General features: G+C 46.0%; 1 protein-coding gene across 1 annotated transcript; it reads left to right on the top strand.

The window, feature by feature from the left end:
• The first annotated feature begins 449 nt into the window (after positions 1 to 449).
• PVALB (parvalbumin) lies at positions 450 to 8962 on the top strand. Its single transcript, XM_034777482.1, has 4 exons — positions 450 to 695; positions 2501 to 2633; positions 3058 to 3167; positions 8738 to 8962. The coding sequence occupies exons 1-4, from the start codon at positions 635 to 637 to the stop codon at positions 8764 to 8766; spliced, it is 333 nt and encodes a 110-aa protein (XP_034633373.1). The 5' UTR covers positions 450 to 634; the 3' UTR covers positions 8767 to 8962.
• Positions 8963 to 19041: the final 10079 nt, after the last annotated feature.

The raw sequence follows: 19041 nt of genomic DNA on the forward strand, positions 1-19041 counted from the left end.
CGGAGTCACGTACAGGGCTGGGGTGAAGAATTCAGCCCGGGGGCGGGTTAACACGGAGGGCTCCCAAAGAACCGAGGGCTGAAAGGCGCCGGGGGGAGGGAGAAGCGGCTCCAGCTAAGGCAGGTGCTGGGAAGCTACTGTCCATCCGCCCCCCCCCCCCCCCCCCAGCTCGCGCGCGGCTTGCCACGGGGCATCTGCTGCAGTGCCGCGCTCCTCGCCGCCCCGTGGAACAGGGACAGCTCCCGTCCGATGTACCCGCGCTGCACCACTCGCTCGCTCCCACTGCACCCGGGAGGGAGTCTGCCCTTGACACAACTCCTCTGCCAGCCTAGATCGGCCCCTGGCGCTGCTCCAGGGGGGTTAGCCTCCCGCCTTCCAAAGAAGTGCCCCCCCCCCATCCACAGCCACCCACACCCGTGCCCCAGAGTGCTTGTTTCCGCGGCCCACTTCGGGCGGTGCAAACGGGCTAGCGGCACTTCCCCCCGAGGGAGGGGGGCGCTAGCTGGCACGGGTCCAGCCCTTCCCGGTGTGCCGTCCCCAGCCGGCACTGCAGCTTGGGTCATATGCGCAGGAATGATGAGAGAGGCACTTTTTAATCTTTTCGCACTCGCCTCTCCCTTCACCCAGCGACAGGATGGCGATGACGGACCTGCTCAGCGCGGAGGAGATCAAGGCGGCTGTGGGAGCCTTTTCGGGTGAGTGGCTTTTCCTCTGTCTCAGTGCGGGGCTGTGGTGCAATTGTGCTCAGCTCGGGGATGGTCAGAGGAGCCGGCTGGATAAAACATCAGACGGGGATGGGGAGAAAAGTGCAACCTGAGCACGTCGGGCTTATTAACCCCAGGGATGCGTCCTCTGCAAACTTCCCCTGGACACTGGAGACGTGACACGCTCCATTCATTCTAAGGAGAAGTGGGTAGCAAAAGCAGGCTCGGTTCCTAGGCACGAGATATTTACAAACGGAACAAAGCTGTAGCCACACTAGGGAAAGGCATGCCTTGGGGGTGGGGAACAGAGCCTGGGGGACACCCCGCAGCTCCCCCCAGCCTCCCCCAAATCTAATCCCTGGCGTTGCAGAGCTCTCGGTTCTTGTTTCAGTGGCAGACGCAACTGCTGAGGTCTGTCCTGTTAGGGGGCCCCCCGTGTGGGTTTTGCTTTTCAGGCTGAAGATGGAGAGAGAGAGAGAGAGAGAGAGAGATCAGCCTGCTGGGTTGCAGAAGCTTCCCGCAGGACAGATGGCTGCAGTGCTCCATACTTCAGGCACAGATCGATGCCTCCCGTTTCAAACTCTCCCCATTTCTCTCCGCCAGCGTTCGACAGGTGACCCCCAAATAAACCGCATGCCCTTGCATCTCCGGCTCGGGCTTCTGCCAAGCAAGTGTCGGGATCCGTGTTCTCGGGTGAACACGATCCAAGCCCCCAGAACTAAAATTCCCTTTCCAGCCTGCAAAGGGGGAAGCCTCTTTCTTCTTGCTCGCGAGGTGACCTTCCCCCCCTCACACACACACAGAGCGCCCAGCCGGGAAACTCAGCAGCCCGGAGCTGAAGGGACATCGGGCCGCGCGCTCTTCGCTCGGGCAGCTCCCTCCATGGTTCTAGTGCCGTCACAAAGTCCCCGGGCACTTTGCCCCGGGTGGAATTAGCTACGGCTAAGGACTCAAGCAGCTCCCACGAGACCGAACCCCCTTATGCTGCTGTAGACCCAGAGATGCTGCTAGTGGAATAAGGATGCTTTGCAAACACGGAAGCCCACTGCACTTTGATTTCCCCTAACATCTCTCCAGCCCACATTGTTATAGGGCTCCATATGGGTGGAGGTGCTGGTGAGGGAAGGGAGAAGTGGACCAGATAACCTCATCTTTCCCCCCTACTTGTGCAGCACACGATCTTGCAGGGGCCATGCAGCACAGCAGTCCCTCGGACCGTGCCCCAGAATACAAACTACTTCTGCATGTCCCTTTGGCTCCGTGTGGGAAACGAGGAAACGGGAGATGTCACCATAAACTAGAGATAGGCCTTATCCTGTCAGCCTGCGCGGCTGAGCGGGGCAGAACTCTGATTTCCAAAAGAGGAAGTTTTAAAAATATGTTCGGTACATTCTGACTCCAGTTCAGGATTCAGGTGAACGCTCTTACGCCTGATTGGGAGATCTCACAGCTTAGGCACTGGATGGGAAGGGAGGAGACCTAGGTTTAATTCCCAGCTCCCTCACTGCCTCTAGGGATGACCTTGGGTAAGTTACTTCCCCCCTTCTGTACAGCGGGGGCACTGTCTCTCACCCTTTGTCTATTCAGAGTTTAAGCTCTTTGGGGCAGTGACTGCATATTGCTCTGTATATGTACAAGGCCTAGCACAATGGAGCCCCTGACCTTGTGGCCTCTAGGGGTAGGATTAAGAAGGAGGGCTCTTTGTGGCAGAGAGGGAGAAAATCAGGAGCATCTATACCAATGTGCCTCAGGAACCAACCTACAATTAACCCAGCCTCCCTCTTCTTCTCCCGCAGCTGCCGAATCCTTCTGCCACAAGAAGTTCTTTGAAATGGTGGGACTGAAAAAGAAGAGCCAGGAAGATGTAAAGAAGGTTTTCCACATTCTTGATAAAGATCGAAGTGGCTTCATTGAGGAGGACGAGTTGAAGTAAGCAGAACGAGTCCTCCCTATGTCCTTACATTAAGAGGATGTGTTCATATTTTCACCTGAGTAAAACACACTCTAGTACGGGGTCCCATTCAGACTCCTGACTGCCCTGTCTTGGGCAGTGTCCAGTTGTTGGCATGGTTCAGCAGGGGGAGTAAACAGTTAAAAGTAGGATCAAATGTGTGTGGAGAGAAAGATATCTAACTTTTATGTGAGTGATCTGTAGTCTAACTACAACTCCTCCATCTCAGACAGTTCCAGGTGACAGCACTCGTTCTTTCTGTGTGGTGAAGAAGGTCACCAACCGGGGCCAGGTCCCTGGATTCAATTGCATGTCTCAACACCACTGCTAGTCATCTCTACAAACCAGGAATGTAAAACCCTACTGACCCAGCCTCATCTTTGTTCCATGCCTTTTCTTTAGATTTGTACTGAAGGGCTTCACCCCTAATGGCAGAGACCTATCTGATAAAGAAACCAAGACACTCCTGGCTGCTGGAGATAAGGATGGCGATGGCAAAATCGGCATTGATGGTAGGTGGCTTCAGGGAGGATCAAATTCTGCCCCTAGTACAGAGGTATAAGCACCATAGGCTTCATTGCCAGTTGTGACCTTGTGGAGGGCAGATTAGGACTTAGTTACATTTCAGGGCTTGCTAAATTTTTGGTACCTTCCTTGGTGCAGAAGCTGAGTCCCAACACTAGAGAGAGCAGGAGTTCATAGAAACCCAGATTTAGCACAGGATGGGAGACAGCAAAGGCACTCACAGGGCAGAGAGCTAAAGGGCTGCATCCAACCCTCACTGAAGTCAGTGGGGTCTTTCCATTGGTTGCAATGGGTTCAGGATCAGGCCCTCAGAGTTTACAGGAGCTGAATTTGGAGGCAGGGAGAGAGAGCGAGAGAGCAGCTGAATAGCAGCATTGCTCCTTGATTAAAAAAAATGCTGTTTCACTTAAATGAGAACGTGACGCAAGACTTCTGATGGCTTAGCAAAGCAAATTCTTAACATTCAGCGTTGAGTAAGTTCATTGTGTAACCTTCATGCCATCACTGTGTATCCAAGTTCCCACAATATGTGTGGCACCAATAATCTTCACAGGAAAATGGGGAAACCTGTCATTTAACTTCATTAACTATCAAGATTATATCATCAGGCTTACAAGAAAGGGGCACAAGAAATTTGGAAACTGATATTTTGCTCTTCCTGGCAACTTCTTACCAAACAAGTCCACAGACTGCATTTCTCCCTTTCCCTCTTCTTTTCTCCTCCACATTCCTGAAGCTCGTTGGAACAGATATGAAGATGTGCAGGTCCAAATGAACCCTTTCCCTCCATTATAAGAGAGGAGGTGGAAGCGGGGGTTCTACCCAGAGCATTATGTCAGCTCAGCAGTAGAAAATCACTTTGTAACCTCCCATCAGCCTGACAGCCCCTTTGATAGGGTGAAAACTAGAAACATCTCGATTTTTCCTTCAGATAGTCCTGTCTCTTAGTATTATCCGTTCTCTTGGATTTATAAAGGTGTTGTCTTCAAATGGTGTGCAAAATACAAGACAAAGTGAGGTTACCCAACATGATTTCACAGTTTATAGGGTAGAAACAGAAGGGATGACATACAAAATTACCCAATGAGAGAGGTGACAAATAAGATACGCTTAGCTGCCTGACCACAGCACACCAGTAGAAGAATGTCTATGAGCCTATTTCTAGGCTAAATCCTCTTAAGTTCTCAGGCCCTGATTAGGTCACAGTGGCGTATGAGCAAAGCGAGCTGTTGCTGACTACTAGAAGCAGTCTTGAACTCAGGGTTCTATGTCATTAATCTCAGATACTTTCACATACTTTATTACTGACAGAACCTTTCTAGTCCCACTCAAATTAGTGGCTCCATTCCCAGAGATCTGGACAGGAATGCAATTTGCACTAATCAAGTCATTTGAAGATCCTTGTAAGGATGCTCATAGTTGGTTGACCAACTTGATACCTCCACGACTGCGAAACAGGAGCAATCTCAGTTAAGTTAAAAGAAAACTCTACTTATGAAATAATTCAGACTCGTCTTGGCTTATATGAAAGAGAACGGTGTTGGCGTCTCTTAAATTAATGATGTGGCCAACATTTAAAAAAAAAAAAAAAGTGAAGCAATGCCTGGGAGCAGACCTATTCTATGAGAGCAATCTGGAGTATCTCCTTAGCCTGAGCCTCTCCCATCAGTTTCACACCTGAAGTGGGCTGTAGTCCACGAAAGCTTATGCTCTAATAAATTTGTTAGTCTCTAAGGTGCCACAAGTACTCCTGTTCTTCTTTTCACACCTGTGTAAGTCCACTGAATTCTGTGGAGTTACTGTGGATTTACACTAGTGCAAGTGCAAAGGGAATCAAGATCCAGATTCTTTTTCCTCACACACTTCTGGCCACATCCCCACCGAGCAACATTCCAGAGCTCTCCTCCCTCCCGAACTTCACTCTACGGGCAAACTCTTGCACCATTGAAGCATAGAGTGTGTGGCAAGTTACTTGTTGTGGGGGACAGAGCAAAAGAGCGAGGGGAAATGGTGATAAGCAATATGTTTGAGACACTTTGCTCTGTCTCACAATATGCCTGATTCCCCAACCATTAAAGCCTTTGCAAGTTGGAACTCCCACAGCTATTTCTTAGCTTTGATATTTTTCGATTTTGATGCTATATTTTCTGCTACAGAAACACTGAATTTTTTTCTAATAAATGAATTGTCCTCCTTCACCCTGGGTCCATCCCTTGGGTCAAGTTTTCAAACACCAGCCTCATCAATCACTAGCTGACTATGGAGATCCAGCCTTTCGCAGATGATGGTAATGAATTGGATATCCCCTGAGTCGCCTCAGTGTAGTTCCCAGCAGCCCATAACAGTTCTGAGAGATGAAGGAGTGGCATTCAGTGCCTTCTGAAGATTGATTTGAGAATGCCAGGTCCACCTGTTCCTCAGGTCTTTCATTGTAGACTTCCATCTCAGCAGTCCTATGGAGCCTCCTTCAGAAACATGTCTCAGATTAGGAATGATCTCTCAGATCTGCTGTTCAGAACTCATCTCTGCTTCCACACACAATTCAGGAATTATTCCAATAATTTATCTATACTTCTGGTTAAATGGATGAAGATTTGTATTTTGGGGCTGGCCTGCCAATCTAGAAGTGTTGAAAACACGGGGCCTACTCCTGCAAGGTGCTGACCCGTCTCTTGAGAGGTACTGAATCCCTTCATCTTTCATTGGATTCAGTCAAAATTGAGGGACCAAAACAACCTCCAAACCCAGGTCCATGTTACCTAGGAGGGTGACCATCCTCCAGACCTCAGCTCCCAGACTGAAGGGGGAATGCTACTGAGGCAACATAGTCAGTTTCAGGGGAGGTGAGTCTAGCCTTCCACAGTCTCTCAGCTGGAAGACATCATAATCACATGGTCAGATTCCAAGGGTGCAAGAGAAAACAAAAGAAAGGAGCTTTGTACTTGAGATCATTTTTTGATCTCTTGTGTGTGTTAGCTATTGGACATATAAATCATACCCTTCATTTCCTCCAGCTGCCTGACACTGGTAGGTCTGTGATGTCAGAAGCCATGTGCTACAGGGAAAAGATCTGTAGATCACAACTTTATCTAGTATCAGAGGGGTAGCCGTGTTAGTCTGAATCTGTAAAAAGCAACAGAGGGTCCTGTGGCACCTTTGAGACTAACAGAAGTACTGGGAGCATAAGCTTTCGTGGCCTTCATGTGGTTCTTACCCTCGAAAGCTTATGCTCCCAGTACTTCTGTTAGTCACAAAGGTGCCACAGGACCCTCTGTAACCTTTATCTAGTACATGCATTCAAGCTCCACTCCAGCTGAGGTTCTGGAAATACTTCTGATTCTACCAGTCATTTTCTCAGAACTCTGTCATGAAAGATGTTCAGAATTCAAATCAACTATTTGTTGGCCCAAGTTAAAAAAAAAATTAGAAGAAAAATCAGGCGGGGGTAAAAAATGCTCCGATGAGTTTCTCTCTTTTGCACTCTTGTGTGACCCAAAATAATTTATTACCAGTTTGGAGAGAGAAATTATTAGTTTATATTAAATTCACAGAGATTACCTTTGGTAGTTCAATGAAATAACGCAGGGTTTGTGCTGGGTCCTCTGCAATGTTGAGGAAAAGTCTGCTGATGGGCCAAAGAGCATTACAGAATAAAGTGAAAATAAGTTTTGCATAATTAGAACTCTGGAATTTGTTTATAATACTTAAATATGATATATTGGAAATATAGGAATCATTCATAGACATTGTGTAAAATATAGATCAGTTATTCATATACATAATGTATTTTATTAAATAAATAGCCTTGAACTATGTTGACGATATACAATAACAGCATCAATATACCTATATACTTTAGAAAATATCTGGCTATAACCATGATTAATTTATTTGCATTTTATTCCATATATACTACATGTTAGAAAAAGGATTAAATTCTAATATTGCCAATATACTGAGTGTGCTATCTGATATACATTAAACACCGGTTGTATTCCCTTATGGAGGCATGAAAGATTTTGTCCATATGAAGGCTGCGTTTCCCACCATGGACTTCCTTCATGTGGTGGCTTGAGCAATCACAAGTTTTTCTCTTTCTGCCCTGAATATTCTGAGTTCCCATCAAAGTGCTTTTTTGCTTCCTCTTAAGCTGGGTTGTGCAACATTTAACTCATCAGTCAAACTGTTCCAGTTCACATACCCACTGCCTGGGCCTTACCTCTCTTTTATGTTGCATATTCTGCACCACTAATCCTAGTTTGGATTTATACCCTACAGAATCATTAATTAATACATGTGGATTTAATATAGCCCCTATTGGCATCTCTGCCGGTCTTTTAGCGTTTATCAAAACCATTCTGGAACACCTCTACTATGTCACTGCGCTTACATTATTGACCTCATTGTTAGCAACTGCTTCCTAATGTCTAAGATCCATTTTCCACACTTTTACATTTCAAGGCATTGCTCCTCATTATTTTGCACTTCAGTAAATTCTTCTCACATATTTACAGCTGGTTACATCCCGCATTTGTCATATTTTCTCTAGGTTGAACATGTTAAAATCCCTTAAGCCTCCCCTTTGTAGAATATGCCCTCTAAACCCTTTATCGGCTTTGTTGCCCTTCTTTAAATTCACTTCAGTTTATCAGTATCTTTTTTAATACACTGGGGTCCTCAAAACTTTACCCAGTATTCTCACATATCACCATTCCAAGTCTGTATAGAGAGAGGAATTATGACTTCCTTGGGTAATACAGTATTCAAAGCTCAATGTGGTGAGAGTTACTGAGATGCAAACATACCTTTCCTGTGCTTTATAATCTTTGCTGAAAGATTTATTGTTTAACCAAAACACAAGGAAAATAAATGCAAATACATCAATTTTTTTTAAACCATTACAGTTGTAAATACACAGTAATAAAAGCCACAGGGTGAAATCCTAGCCCTAAGAAGTCAATGGGAGTTTTGCCATTGACTTCAAAGGAGCCAAGTTTTCACCTAGATTTTAAAGCAGATGGAATCTCAGCCTTAGACTTTTAAAATGTACTGGCTTCTGTCAGTTTGCCAATTATTATTATGAATTATATTTAATATATTTATAATACTGGGGCACAAGTGCTATGAAAAGTCTTTCAGATGTGCTGCCAGCCACTGACAGAGCGGAATCCATCTCACTACAAAATTTATATCCAGTGCTTGCCTTCTTCGTATTAGCTTATGTCTGTTGGGTTCAGAAAGGAAACTGACTTTGTGACTAAGGAGTACTGCACAACTAAAGAGGCTGACGAACCAGGCAGCAACAGGCAGTCTGTGTGGAGTGACATATCCTGAATTCCCTCTTTGGCATCTCAAAAATGTTTTAGCTTCACTGTGATGTTTTCTGACCCACAATCTGACCCTCTGATGCATTTAGGTTTATGAGCCATTCAATTATTGTGAAAGGTTGTTAATGAAGTTGACCCTGCTGTCTCAGTGACGCTGTGAACCTCTGTAACATGCTTCTCCTTAATTTACTTTTTTCTTGCTATTTTTAAACAAATTTTCTCTTCTCCAGAATTCATAACTTTGGTGGCTGAATCATAAAGCCTTTGACCAATCTGAACCCTCCATCTGCCCTTCACCACCTGATTCCAGCCAACTCCTGCTGACCTCCTTGGCTTCTGTTCTATTTATTTTTGTTATTTTATACTCCCACTCTGTTCTCTGCAGCCCTGTAACTCTGTAATTGTGCTGAAAGATACTGTTAAAATAATAAAGGTCACATCGATTTTGGCTCTACTTTCTGACTATCACATGTTCCTTCTTTCATTTAGGTTTGGGGTATGTTTGAGAGGAAGGGGCTATTTTCTTATGATTTTATGCTGAAACCATGTCTGTTGTTGTATCTCTGGTTAGTGTAAGGTGGGAAGCATTAAAATAACTATTTGGGGAGAAATATACCTAAAGTGATTCATTCAGTCAACATCCCTGCATTGGGGTAAGACTGATTTCACTATCCTTAAATCATCTCTGATAGATGTGTGCGTATGTAAAGCTTTGACAAATATCTAGCAATGGCAATTACACAACCTCATTTGGCAGTTTGTTCTTCTAGCTATAAAGCATTTCCTAATATTTAACCTATATTTTCCCTAATTCATTTCAGTGATCAATACACTGCTCCCCAAATATACTGTTTGTTAAGTGTGTCCAGTGCTTAGAGATCTTTGGAGGAAAGGTTCTCCAGAAATATTGGTTGGCATCACTCATGCAGGGGGATAATTTCACACTACTGAAATGCAGACATTTCTGGGATGGAGCGCAGTGTGTATTGACTAGCAACGCTACACAACGACTTAGGCCAGGAAATTAAAAACGATTCACCAGATGAAACCACAGGAAGAAAAGGAGAAAAAAGTAAATACATGAGCTGAGATTTGGCCACGATGCCAGTGTTAAAACACCTACTTGTTGTGAAAAGTATCATGTAAATGTTACTACTGCTAGGTACTGAGTCACCACCATCACATCATACAGAACACCATTCTCTAGTACTGTAGGCACCAAGACCGCTCTGTGAAGCCAGTCAGCACTCCATAGCACCATTCCCCAGGACACTGCTCAGTGCTGACTCAGAAGGAAGCATACTTACTGAAGTTTGTGTTCCTACAAAAGGAGTCCTCTGCTTTTGAAGAATTATAATGCTAATGGATGGATGGGTGTGAAGAACACATTCATCTTCATGTAGTCTAAAGTAAATGAAAATGGAGTAATAATAAAGCAAGATGGTGTTTGCTAACTTGATGGCTTTTTCTCAGCAGCTGCTGACCTCAAGTGGCAATAAGATGTAATTACACTAAGAGTAGTAACAGGGTGTGTGTGAGAGCACTAGGCAAGTGTAACACAGACAGACCCTGGTCATCCTTGGCCAGGATCAAACCTGGGACACCTCTGGAGCTTCAGGTATGAGCCTCTACTGCATGAGCTGTGAGAGAGCAGGAAGGCTACAATATTTCCAACCCCAAGCATTCAAAAAACACGGGTCAGCGCTGCCTCCCTTCCTCCCTCTCCCCCCCTCCCCCTGCCCAAAATCATGACATTAGCTTAAAAAACATGCAATTTTTAAAAAGTAAAAATGAATTTTGGATCCTTTATATTTGCCTTCTGGTTTTTGAGCCTTTAGGATTCTTATTTTCCAGCTTTTCTCTGTAACCAGGAGGGTTAACCGTTGCAGAATAAACCTTTAGTTACTCACTTGGGCTCTAAAATCCAAAGTTTCATTTAAAACAAAGTTTCTAGCCTGCCTGGTTGTGATGAAAAATGTTCCAAATGTAAATCAAGTATAAATCAATATCCGCTTCAGTCTGAACCGCCTGACACAATAAAGTGTGATCGTCTACAAATTTCACTATCAAAGTATTGTTAACTATCGCACTGCTGATCTTTTAACATTTAGCCAATGCCCTTGCTCTAGAAACCCAAACTGCGTCCACATTTTTGCAAAGGCCAAACCCCCCAATTGTTTCCTAGTCAGGTGACAAAACTCCCAGCACCCTCTTGGGTACTTCTATTATTCAGTTACTCAGTTTTGATACAAAAGTCTGCAGCATGCTGTAAATAAACATTTGGGGCACCATAAAATAAACTGAATCTCAAATTAAATTACAGGGGAGATACAGTACTGACTGAATTAACCATTTTCATATTTAATTCAATAAAACCCTCACTTGTTTAATGTATCTAATGCTGACATAGAATTTACTGTGTAGATTGGAGACCATAGGCACATTTTAGGTCAGCCTTGCAATAGAGTATACAGGGTATACATTATACTCTGCCTGTTACATACATAAAATATCGACAGTACATAGCCCTGTGGAGTAAGATCACATATTGAAAGCCCCGACAACTGTCATGTGCCTATACAAGGCAGCAGAGTTAAATTCGCTCTTAGCTTCCTGATTTGCAGATAAAACCTCCCTCTCTGTCCTGAATGTTAAGTCCTCTATAATCTTCTCCCCCAGATATAGTAAAGCAGAAGTTATCATCAAACGCCAACGAAAGTCATGATGTTGGAGGATAAACCTTAAATAAGCACTACAGCCATTATACACCTTGACAGTGGCTTGGCATGTTTGCAAAAAGACATGGAATTGACACTCTGGGAGGAATCAGAATAGGTTTTGGTCCCTAGATTTAAGGAGGTTTAAGATATGTAAATTATGTTCAGCCACACTATGAAAGACTCCTTATGTTTGTGCTCGTTTGACATGCTGCCAGGAAGGAATTTGCCCGGGATGGGGGTGCTTCTCCCGATTTCCCCCAGGCTACAAGATACTTTAAAGGGTGGGATAGCAGGTTTTACTCTCCTCTCCCTACCCCATGGGTAGATTATATCTATCTTAGGTATTCATAAAGGCCTTTGTACTATGGAATCTAAGCCCTGACAGGATTCCACTTAGGCCAGGACTGTAACTAATACTGGACTCAAGAAAAAGTAGCAGGCTGTGATGTCTTCATCTGCCTCTGATGTCCTGGGTGCAACTTGCTACTGGTTCTGCTCCATGAGGATGATGACATGGGAAACTAACTGAACGCTGAAGGCAGTGAGCTTGCACAAGGGTCACTAAGGACACAAGCCAACATGCAGAACCTGGTGATAACGTGCAAAAAGAAAAGAACCCAGTTTAACTCCCAGATCCCAGTGAAGTTTATAGTGCCAGCAATTAGAGAATGCATTGTTTTATTTGTAAACCATCCACAACTGATAAGGAAATCATTTAGAGACAATATCATTTTTTTACAGATTACCTTTTCAAAGTAGAACTGCACTTTAAGAATGCCCTCCAACAGGCACTAAACTGTCATGAGCCCCCCAATGGTTTTAAACAACTTTTCTCCAAAGGAGGGAGAGAAGGGAATTCCCTTGTGTCTTTAGCCATGGGCTTGGGCAACTAGCTGTCAAAGGCTTCCCAGAGTGTGTCCCAGTCAAAAAAATCTCCTAATCTGCGACTATTTCATAAACGTAGAAGTGATATAAAGCCAAGTACTAGAAGGCCAATTCGCCATTGTCCAGGCAGCTAAAATGGAAATGCAAGTAGCTGCTTGCAACAATAGGATCAGGAAACCTAGAAATGAAAAGAAGGTGGTGCTTCAAGAAGTAGGTAAGACTGGCCAGCTAAAATGGGAGATGGACGACCAAAGGAGTGCACTAAAACCCAAGCAGATGCAAGCTAAAGGGAACAGGAACCTTGACAGCACCAGAATCAGAATGTTCAACCCTTACAACAAAAGAACGTAGAAGACCTGGGCCTGATTCTCCACTCTGTTACCAAATTTGTACTGCTGGAATTCTGAGGTTCCCCATGTTGAGGACAGTAGTGATACTCAGTCTGAGAGTGTGGGGGATGATGAACTCACAGATTCTTTGGGTGCTGAACTCCCTGAGGGGAGTTTTCTGGATGAGACGAAGGGGAAACGTGGAGTAGAGGTGACAGATAGATTGTCAGGAAACCAGTCTTTCTTGTTCGCTCAGCATACTATGAGACATGTCTCTGTGTGTGAGTTTGACAAACAGAAATGGTATAGACGGAAAAAACTGATGACCAAAATGCATGTCCCTTTGACCAATAGAAATGTAGGGGAATAACGGATATAGGAAGTTCATGGAAGTAGTGATGTTGGGTTGCATGAGAGCTTGAAACATAAAAAATAGCTTTTGCATGACCTATTGGATAACAAAGTTTAGAATGCACTGGCTAGGGCCCAATGTCAGGGCCTTTCTCAAATGGATGTGCCTTCTAAGATTTTCTTTGGCTTGGAAAGAAAGTTTTTCTTGGTTTGCTTCGTGCACAGCAGAAGATGATTGACCACTTCAAGATGCCCTCAGGCCAAGTGCATTAAGATCCTGTGGGGATTAGGAACTTTGCCATGAATTTTCCCTCAGAGCTGTACGTAGGGTTGCCAACTTTCTACTGGCACAAAACCGAACACCCTTGCCACACCCCCTGTCCCGCCCCTTCTCCGAGGCACCACCCCTCCCGCTCACTCCATCCCCGCCTCCGCTGCTCACTCTCCCCCACCCTCACATGCTCATTTTCACTGGGCTGGCTCAGGGATTGAGGTGTGGGAGGACATGAGGGCTCTGGCTGGAGGGATGGGCTACGGGGTGGGGCCAAAAATGAGGAGTTCAGGATGCAGGAGGGGGCTCCAGACTAAGGCAGTGGGTTGGGATGCAGGAGGGAGTGAGGGTTCTGGCTGGGGGTGCGGGCTCTGGGGTGGGGTTGGGGATGAGGGGTTTGGGTGCAGGAGGGGGCTCCGGGCTGGGGGATGGAGCTGAGGTGTTTGGAGTATGGGAGGGGGCTCCGGGCTGGGGTAGGGGCTTGGGTGCTGGGGGGGAGAGGTGCGGGCTCTAGGGTGGGACTGGGGATGAGGGGTTTGGAGTGCAGGAGGGTGCTGTGGGCTGGGACCGAAAAGGTCAGAGGGCGGGCAATCAGGGCTGGGGCAGTGGGTTGGGAAACAGGAGGGTGTGCGGGCTCTGGGGTGGGGCTGGGGATGAGGGATTTGGGGTGCAGGAGGGTGCCTTGGGCTGGGATCAATGAGTTCGGAGGGCGGAAGGGAATCAGGGTGAGGCAGCGAGTTGGGGTGCAGGTGGGGGGTCAGGGGTGCTATTGTGGAGCTGAGGCTTGAAGCACTGAGAATTATGCTAGGACTGATATTTGGGGTTGGAATTGGGAAGGAGTCATGGAAAAGTTAGAGAGGAGGTTACAAAGGTGGAAATGGTGTTTGCCTCAACTCTCCCTTCGAGAGCAGGTGCTAGTCATTAATAATTTAATTGCCTTTTTTTAGAAAAAGTTCAGAAGTTTCTTTTGGACTTTTTCTGGTATGGCATCATTTAGGCAGAATATTTTATATCTGTTGTAGAAGGTCTCCTTGACCTTTTGAGCAGAGTCGCTACTTTTTGGTTACCGTCTCTGCAGCCATTATTTGGAGATGAGCCTTTTCCTTAGAAGCAAAAGGCCTTTGCTTTACTTCAGCAGATAGGGGTTGGATTTTGATCAGGAACTTTTTTTGGTGAACCATGGCTGCCTCAATTTTTAGATGTTACCTAATTGGAGATTTTTTTAAGCTGAGGTCACAGGATAGGGAGCTGGAGTTCCCTGGGCTCCCTTGTTTAGAACTCTGACATAAGGATTCCTAGTTTTGTTTCTAGGAGTCTTGTCTCTTCCCTTATTGCAGCAGGTGTAATAAAACGGGTTCATTTAATTGATTTTACTCCTTTGACATAGGTCTCCGTGCATATCCTGGGTGTGAAGCTTGGTTTTCATTCCATTCGCCTCTGCGTTTCTTGGTTTATATCATAGGTGGAATCAGACCTTCCAAGGGGCAGTATTGCCAGTCTGGACAGATGACTCCTTGAGCCAACTATTCCTAATGTTTCTATTTTCTTGCCTGTTGCTCCTTCAGAAGATTGGGATGTTAACAAGCCTGGCAGCTTGGTTGCCTTTGGTAGGTCTTCTGAATTTACTTTTAATAGCTTAGGCCATAAATCATTGCATATGCTTGTGGTAAAAATTCGTCATTTTCAAACACCTGTTGATTAACCGATACGGTGTGGAGAAGACAGCTGCTGATGGCAGCTTTTCCGGTCTTGGGGGAGCAGTGGGTGAGGGGGGAAGAGTGAATGGTGGGTGGGGCCTGGAGGAAAGAGGTGGAGTTGGGGCGGGGCCACAAGTGAAAGGGGACAAACGGGGGAGGGGCTCTGGGCTTGGAGTTCTGGTCAGGGCAAATAGCTCCACTGCAGTCCCAGGCCTCGCCACCACCCCCACCCCATGGCCCTGACCAATCTCTCAGCCCCCCCACCATGGGGGTGGGTGAGAGCAGTGCGCAGGGGCATGGCCTCGACCGGAAGAAGCAGGGCAGGGGACTAGCCTCCCAAAGGGAAGCTTCACCCACCGCCCATGACTATGCCATAGCTCAGTGCTTAGTCCACATTCGTGGAAAACCCCTGTTCAAATGCTCTCTCCCTCTAGCAGGAGAAGAGGGAATAGAACCTGGGTTTCCCACATCCCAGGTGGCTGAGTGGGCTAAAAGTTATAAGCTCAGCTCCTCCTCCAGCCATTTTGCAGGGAGCAAGGTAGGCACCTAATTCATTTCTGCAAGAAACAGCTTGGGTGCCAAAGCCACCTGACTCCAGGCAGCGGGTTCTTCTTGTTTGTGGATCACTAAGCAGAGACAGAGACAGGCAGTCCAGATTTAGGCATCTATCCCTGAGAGAGGGGCAGGGCTTAGGACACACCCCTCTCATCAACATCTCCTATTGGCTTGCTCTCCGCCTAGTGTGCTGGCTTTTGTGGATCACATTCTAGGCACCTGCCTCTCCCCATTCATTGCAGAGGGAGCCCACGTGCCTAACTCAGGCTCTGTGGATCACAGTTTTGTTCCTGGGATTTTCTAAACACCTCAAAATTAGGTGCTACAACACTCAGCATTGTGACACCTAACTCCCTTTTATTAGAGCATAAGCTTTCATGGACTACAGCCCACTTCTTCGGATATGCATCCGAAGAAGTGGGCTGTAGTCCACGAAAGCTTATGCTCTAATAAATTTGTTAGTCTCTAAGGTGCCACAAGTACTCCTGTTCTTTTTGCGGATACAGACTAACACAGCTGCTACTCTGAAACCTAACTCCCTTTGTGGATCCCACCCATCCAGCCAACTTTTATACCATAGAAACACATGGCATACATGTCAAGACAATCAAAAGTGCTGATATCACTGCCACTAATACTCTGACTGCTTCCCCCACCCTATATTCATCTCTCTTTCCACTGGTTCTCAGCCAGCTAGCTTTCACCCATGGCTTAATCTCTATTAGATATTGAGTAAATAACCCTACTGCCCAGGCAGGATTAGAACTTGAACAGAGAAAAATATGGAGCTAGGCATCATCAGTATATTGAGGCATCGTAACTCGTACTTCCTTACTAACGGCCGTGTCTATAGTTTGCACAAGAGGGGTGACAAAATGCAATCTCGTAGAAGTCCACAAGACAGCCCTCTGAGCAGATGAACAGCTGTCTAATACAACCTCTGAGATCAAATAAAAAGAAAGGGAAAGTGCCACGCTAAAGTGAGCCCATTTATTCATGTAGCTGCATCAATAAAACCTATGTCAGTTCCTGTACACCACTTCGAATGCCTACAGGTGACTCAGTAAATACTCATGGTCAATGGAATCAAAGGTAGCTACAGATCTAAAAGAAACAGCAGGGATACTTGATCTTCCTCCATCACCAAGAAGAGATCATTAAACAAGACCACCAGTGCAGCTTCTGTACTATACCCAGGCCTATGACCAAACTGACTAGAGTGAAAAAGGTACAAGTAATCCAGATATTGCTGAAGTCATTTTGGACATGCATACATTTATGTGCGTGCTTAACTTAAACTCTTTGGACAAGGATCACTTCTTACTATATGTTTACTTACAGTGCCCAGCATGTTGGGGCCCTGATCGGATTACGGTCATTGGGTGCTGCTGTAATATAAATAAATATAATAAAACAATTTTGTTTTAAATCAAGAGTTTCCCACTTCCCTGGTTAAGGCCTCTGCATAGGAACACTAGGCTCTTGTATCTTTCCCATCCACTCCAGAATCAGGTCGCTTAAGTCTTCCACCTCCTACTCAGTAATGTCCCCAGAACCGTACTTTAGTCTTGTCTCCCCATTAGACTCCCTGCAACCACACTCTGATCTCTCCTTCTTCATAAGATTACCTAGGATGATACCAGCTTCCTCTCAGTCCACAAGACAGACTTCACTTTATCTCTGAGCTTAGGCCACCTATGTCCTTGGCTCAGTCTTCAGAATTAAAAACCTTACTTTACTACCACTGCTCCTATTCACCTGCAGTCCCATCATCCATGCTTTCTGCAGCCTGCCTACAAAGTGTGGCCCACCTCCTGCTCCATAGGCAAAGCATAGGCTATCTGTTGACATGACTACTGACAGTCCCAATTCCCTTAGTTACTCACGTCTTCCTACCTGATATCAAAACAGGAGCTGAGGAGTTATATTACTGCAGATAACAGGGCCTCTTATAGCTGCTGGGTGGGGTGTTCTTTCCCTCTCTCATTTTTCAAGAGGGGACCTGCCACTCCCCATTCCTGCCTAATAGACTCATAGACTCTAAGGTCAGAAGGGACCATTATGATAATCTAGTCTGACCTCCCGCATGATGCGGGCCACAAAAGCTGACCCACCCACTCCCGGAAGAATTCTCTCCCTTGACTCAGCTGTTGAAGTCCCCAAATCATGATTTAAAGACTTCAAATCGCTGAGAATCCTCCAGCAATAGGTGGAGAAAAGACAGAAAGGAAGTGAGGAAATGGGGGCAAAGGTGTGCTCTACTTCTCCCCAGCTGCTGAATGGGGTCTCAATCCAACCAGCCTCCTTGTTGACTGATGGGAGGATGCAGGAATCCCCTCTTCCCCCACTTGTTTTTTTCCTTGGGCTCCTTTTCTCTTTCTCCTCCACATGTTCAGGAAGAGAAAGAGGGAGAGAGAAGACTGCAGAGCAGGGAGCAGTTATTAGTGCTCTGCTGTACTCAGGAGAAGACTATGGACAGCTAACAGCAAGCACAGGCATGAGCACCTGCTTGGATCATAGGGCCCACATAGGCCTTAAACTACCATTGACAATACAAGTGAAAGAACAGCTTCCACCTGTGAAGAGTCAAAGGGATGAAAAGAGGTAAAACTGAAGGAACAGAGTGACTGGGCAAAGGGAAGAGAGAAAGAGACAGAGGGCAGCAAGTCCACGAAGAGTTCTAACATTCAGACATAGATAGGAAGCTAATGAAGGGGACAGAGGATCATGTGGTGGATAGAAAACTTGCAAAGGTGACAAAGGATGGATAGTGTAATACTCTGAGAATGTCCCTTCTAGATTCTTGACTAGGACTTTGGAACAGCCAAAAAACCTGTCGCCAAATAATCCATCCCAACTAGCACACTTGATCCCAACATTGGGTGGTATAGATCTTCGGGACATCAATGAATGCTGGGTGGATTCTACTGCACTATAGACACAATCAATAAATCTCGTGGACATCATTACTGATCCTCCCTGGCTTCGTTGAAGGAGTTCTCCATAACCTGGGACAACTTGTTTATCTTTTTTAAATATTGGCACAACATTAGCTTCCTTCCAGTCTTCTGGAACTTCCCAGTGTTTCCAAACTTATTGAAAATCAGTATTAACAGTCGAGCCAGCTCCTCAGCCAGCTTTTAAAACTCTTGGATGCAAGTTATGCAGACCAGCTAATTTTAAAATACGTAACTTTCATAGCTACTGTTTCATAGCCTCACGAAATACCAGTGGAATGGAAAGAGACTTATCGTCTGGCTACATGATCATCATCTGGTTTTTAAATTTTTACCATCACAAAGCCAGCGAGGGGCAACAACACACAGGTGAGAGGAGATGGAGACAGGTGAGCGACGGAGTGGAAGCCAGGGCAGCTGACAACAGAGGCAGATTGGCTAGGGAGACAGTGAAGCGATGGCAGGCATGAACTAGAGGATGCAGGGGTGGGCGGGAAGCCAGCCAGGGTGAGCAATATAATCACACCCTTCTCCTCTTTCTCACTGGGGGTTACCTACAGCGTGAGGCACTCCCTGCCCCAGCACTGACTTGTGGCTGGCTGTCACTGCTCGCACAGGCATGCCTGCCCCCCACGGGGCTGCACGCGCACACGAGGCCGAGGGCCGGCTGAAGAACTCAGGGAAAGCACGCGCAGCCCCAGGCGCGGAGAAAGAAAGCCGGAGGGGGCCGAGTTAGAGGGAAGAGGATGGTGCGCATGCGCGATTAACT

The sequence above is a fragment of the Trachemys scripta genome, chromosome 1 (assembly GCF_013100865.1).
Source record: "Trachemys scripta elegans isolate TJP31775 chromosome 1, CAS_Tse_1.0, whole genome shotgun sequence".
NCBI lineage: Eukaryota > Metazoa > Chordata > Testudines > Emydidae > Trachemys > Trachemys scripta.

What these genes read in the sequence shown, in the direction of transcription:
- PVALB (XM_034777482.1), top strand. Translation starts at nt 635, where the DNA reads ATGGCGATGACGGACCTGCTCAGCGCGGAGGAGATCAAGGCGGCTGTG. An exon ending in ATTGAGGAGGACGAGTTGAA is followed by an intron (nt 2,634 to 3,057) that starts GTAAGCAGAACG and finishes CCTTTTCTTTAG; the next exon opens with ATTTGTACTGAAGGGCTTCA. An exon ending in TGGCAAAATCGGCATTGATG is followed by an intron (nt 3,168 to 8,737) that starts GTAGGTGGCTTC and finishes TCTCTTCTCCAG; the next exon opens with AATTCATAACTTTGGTGGCT.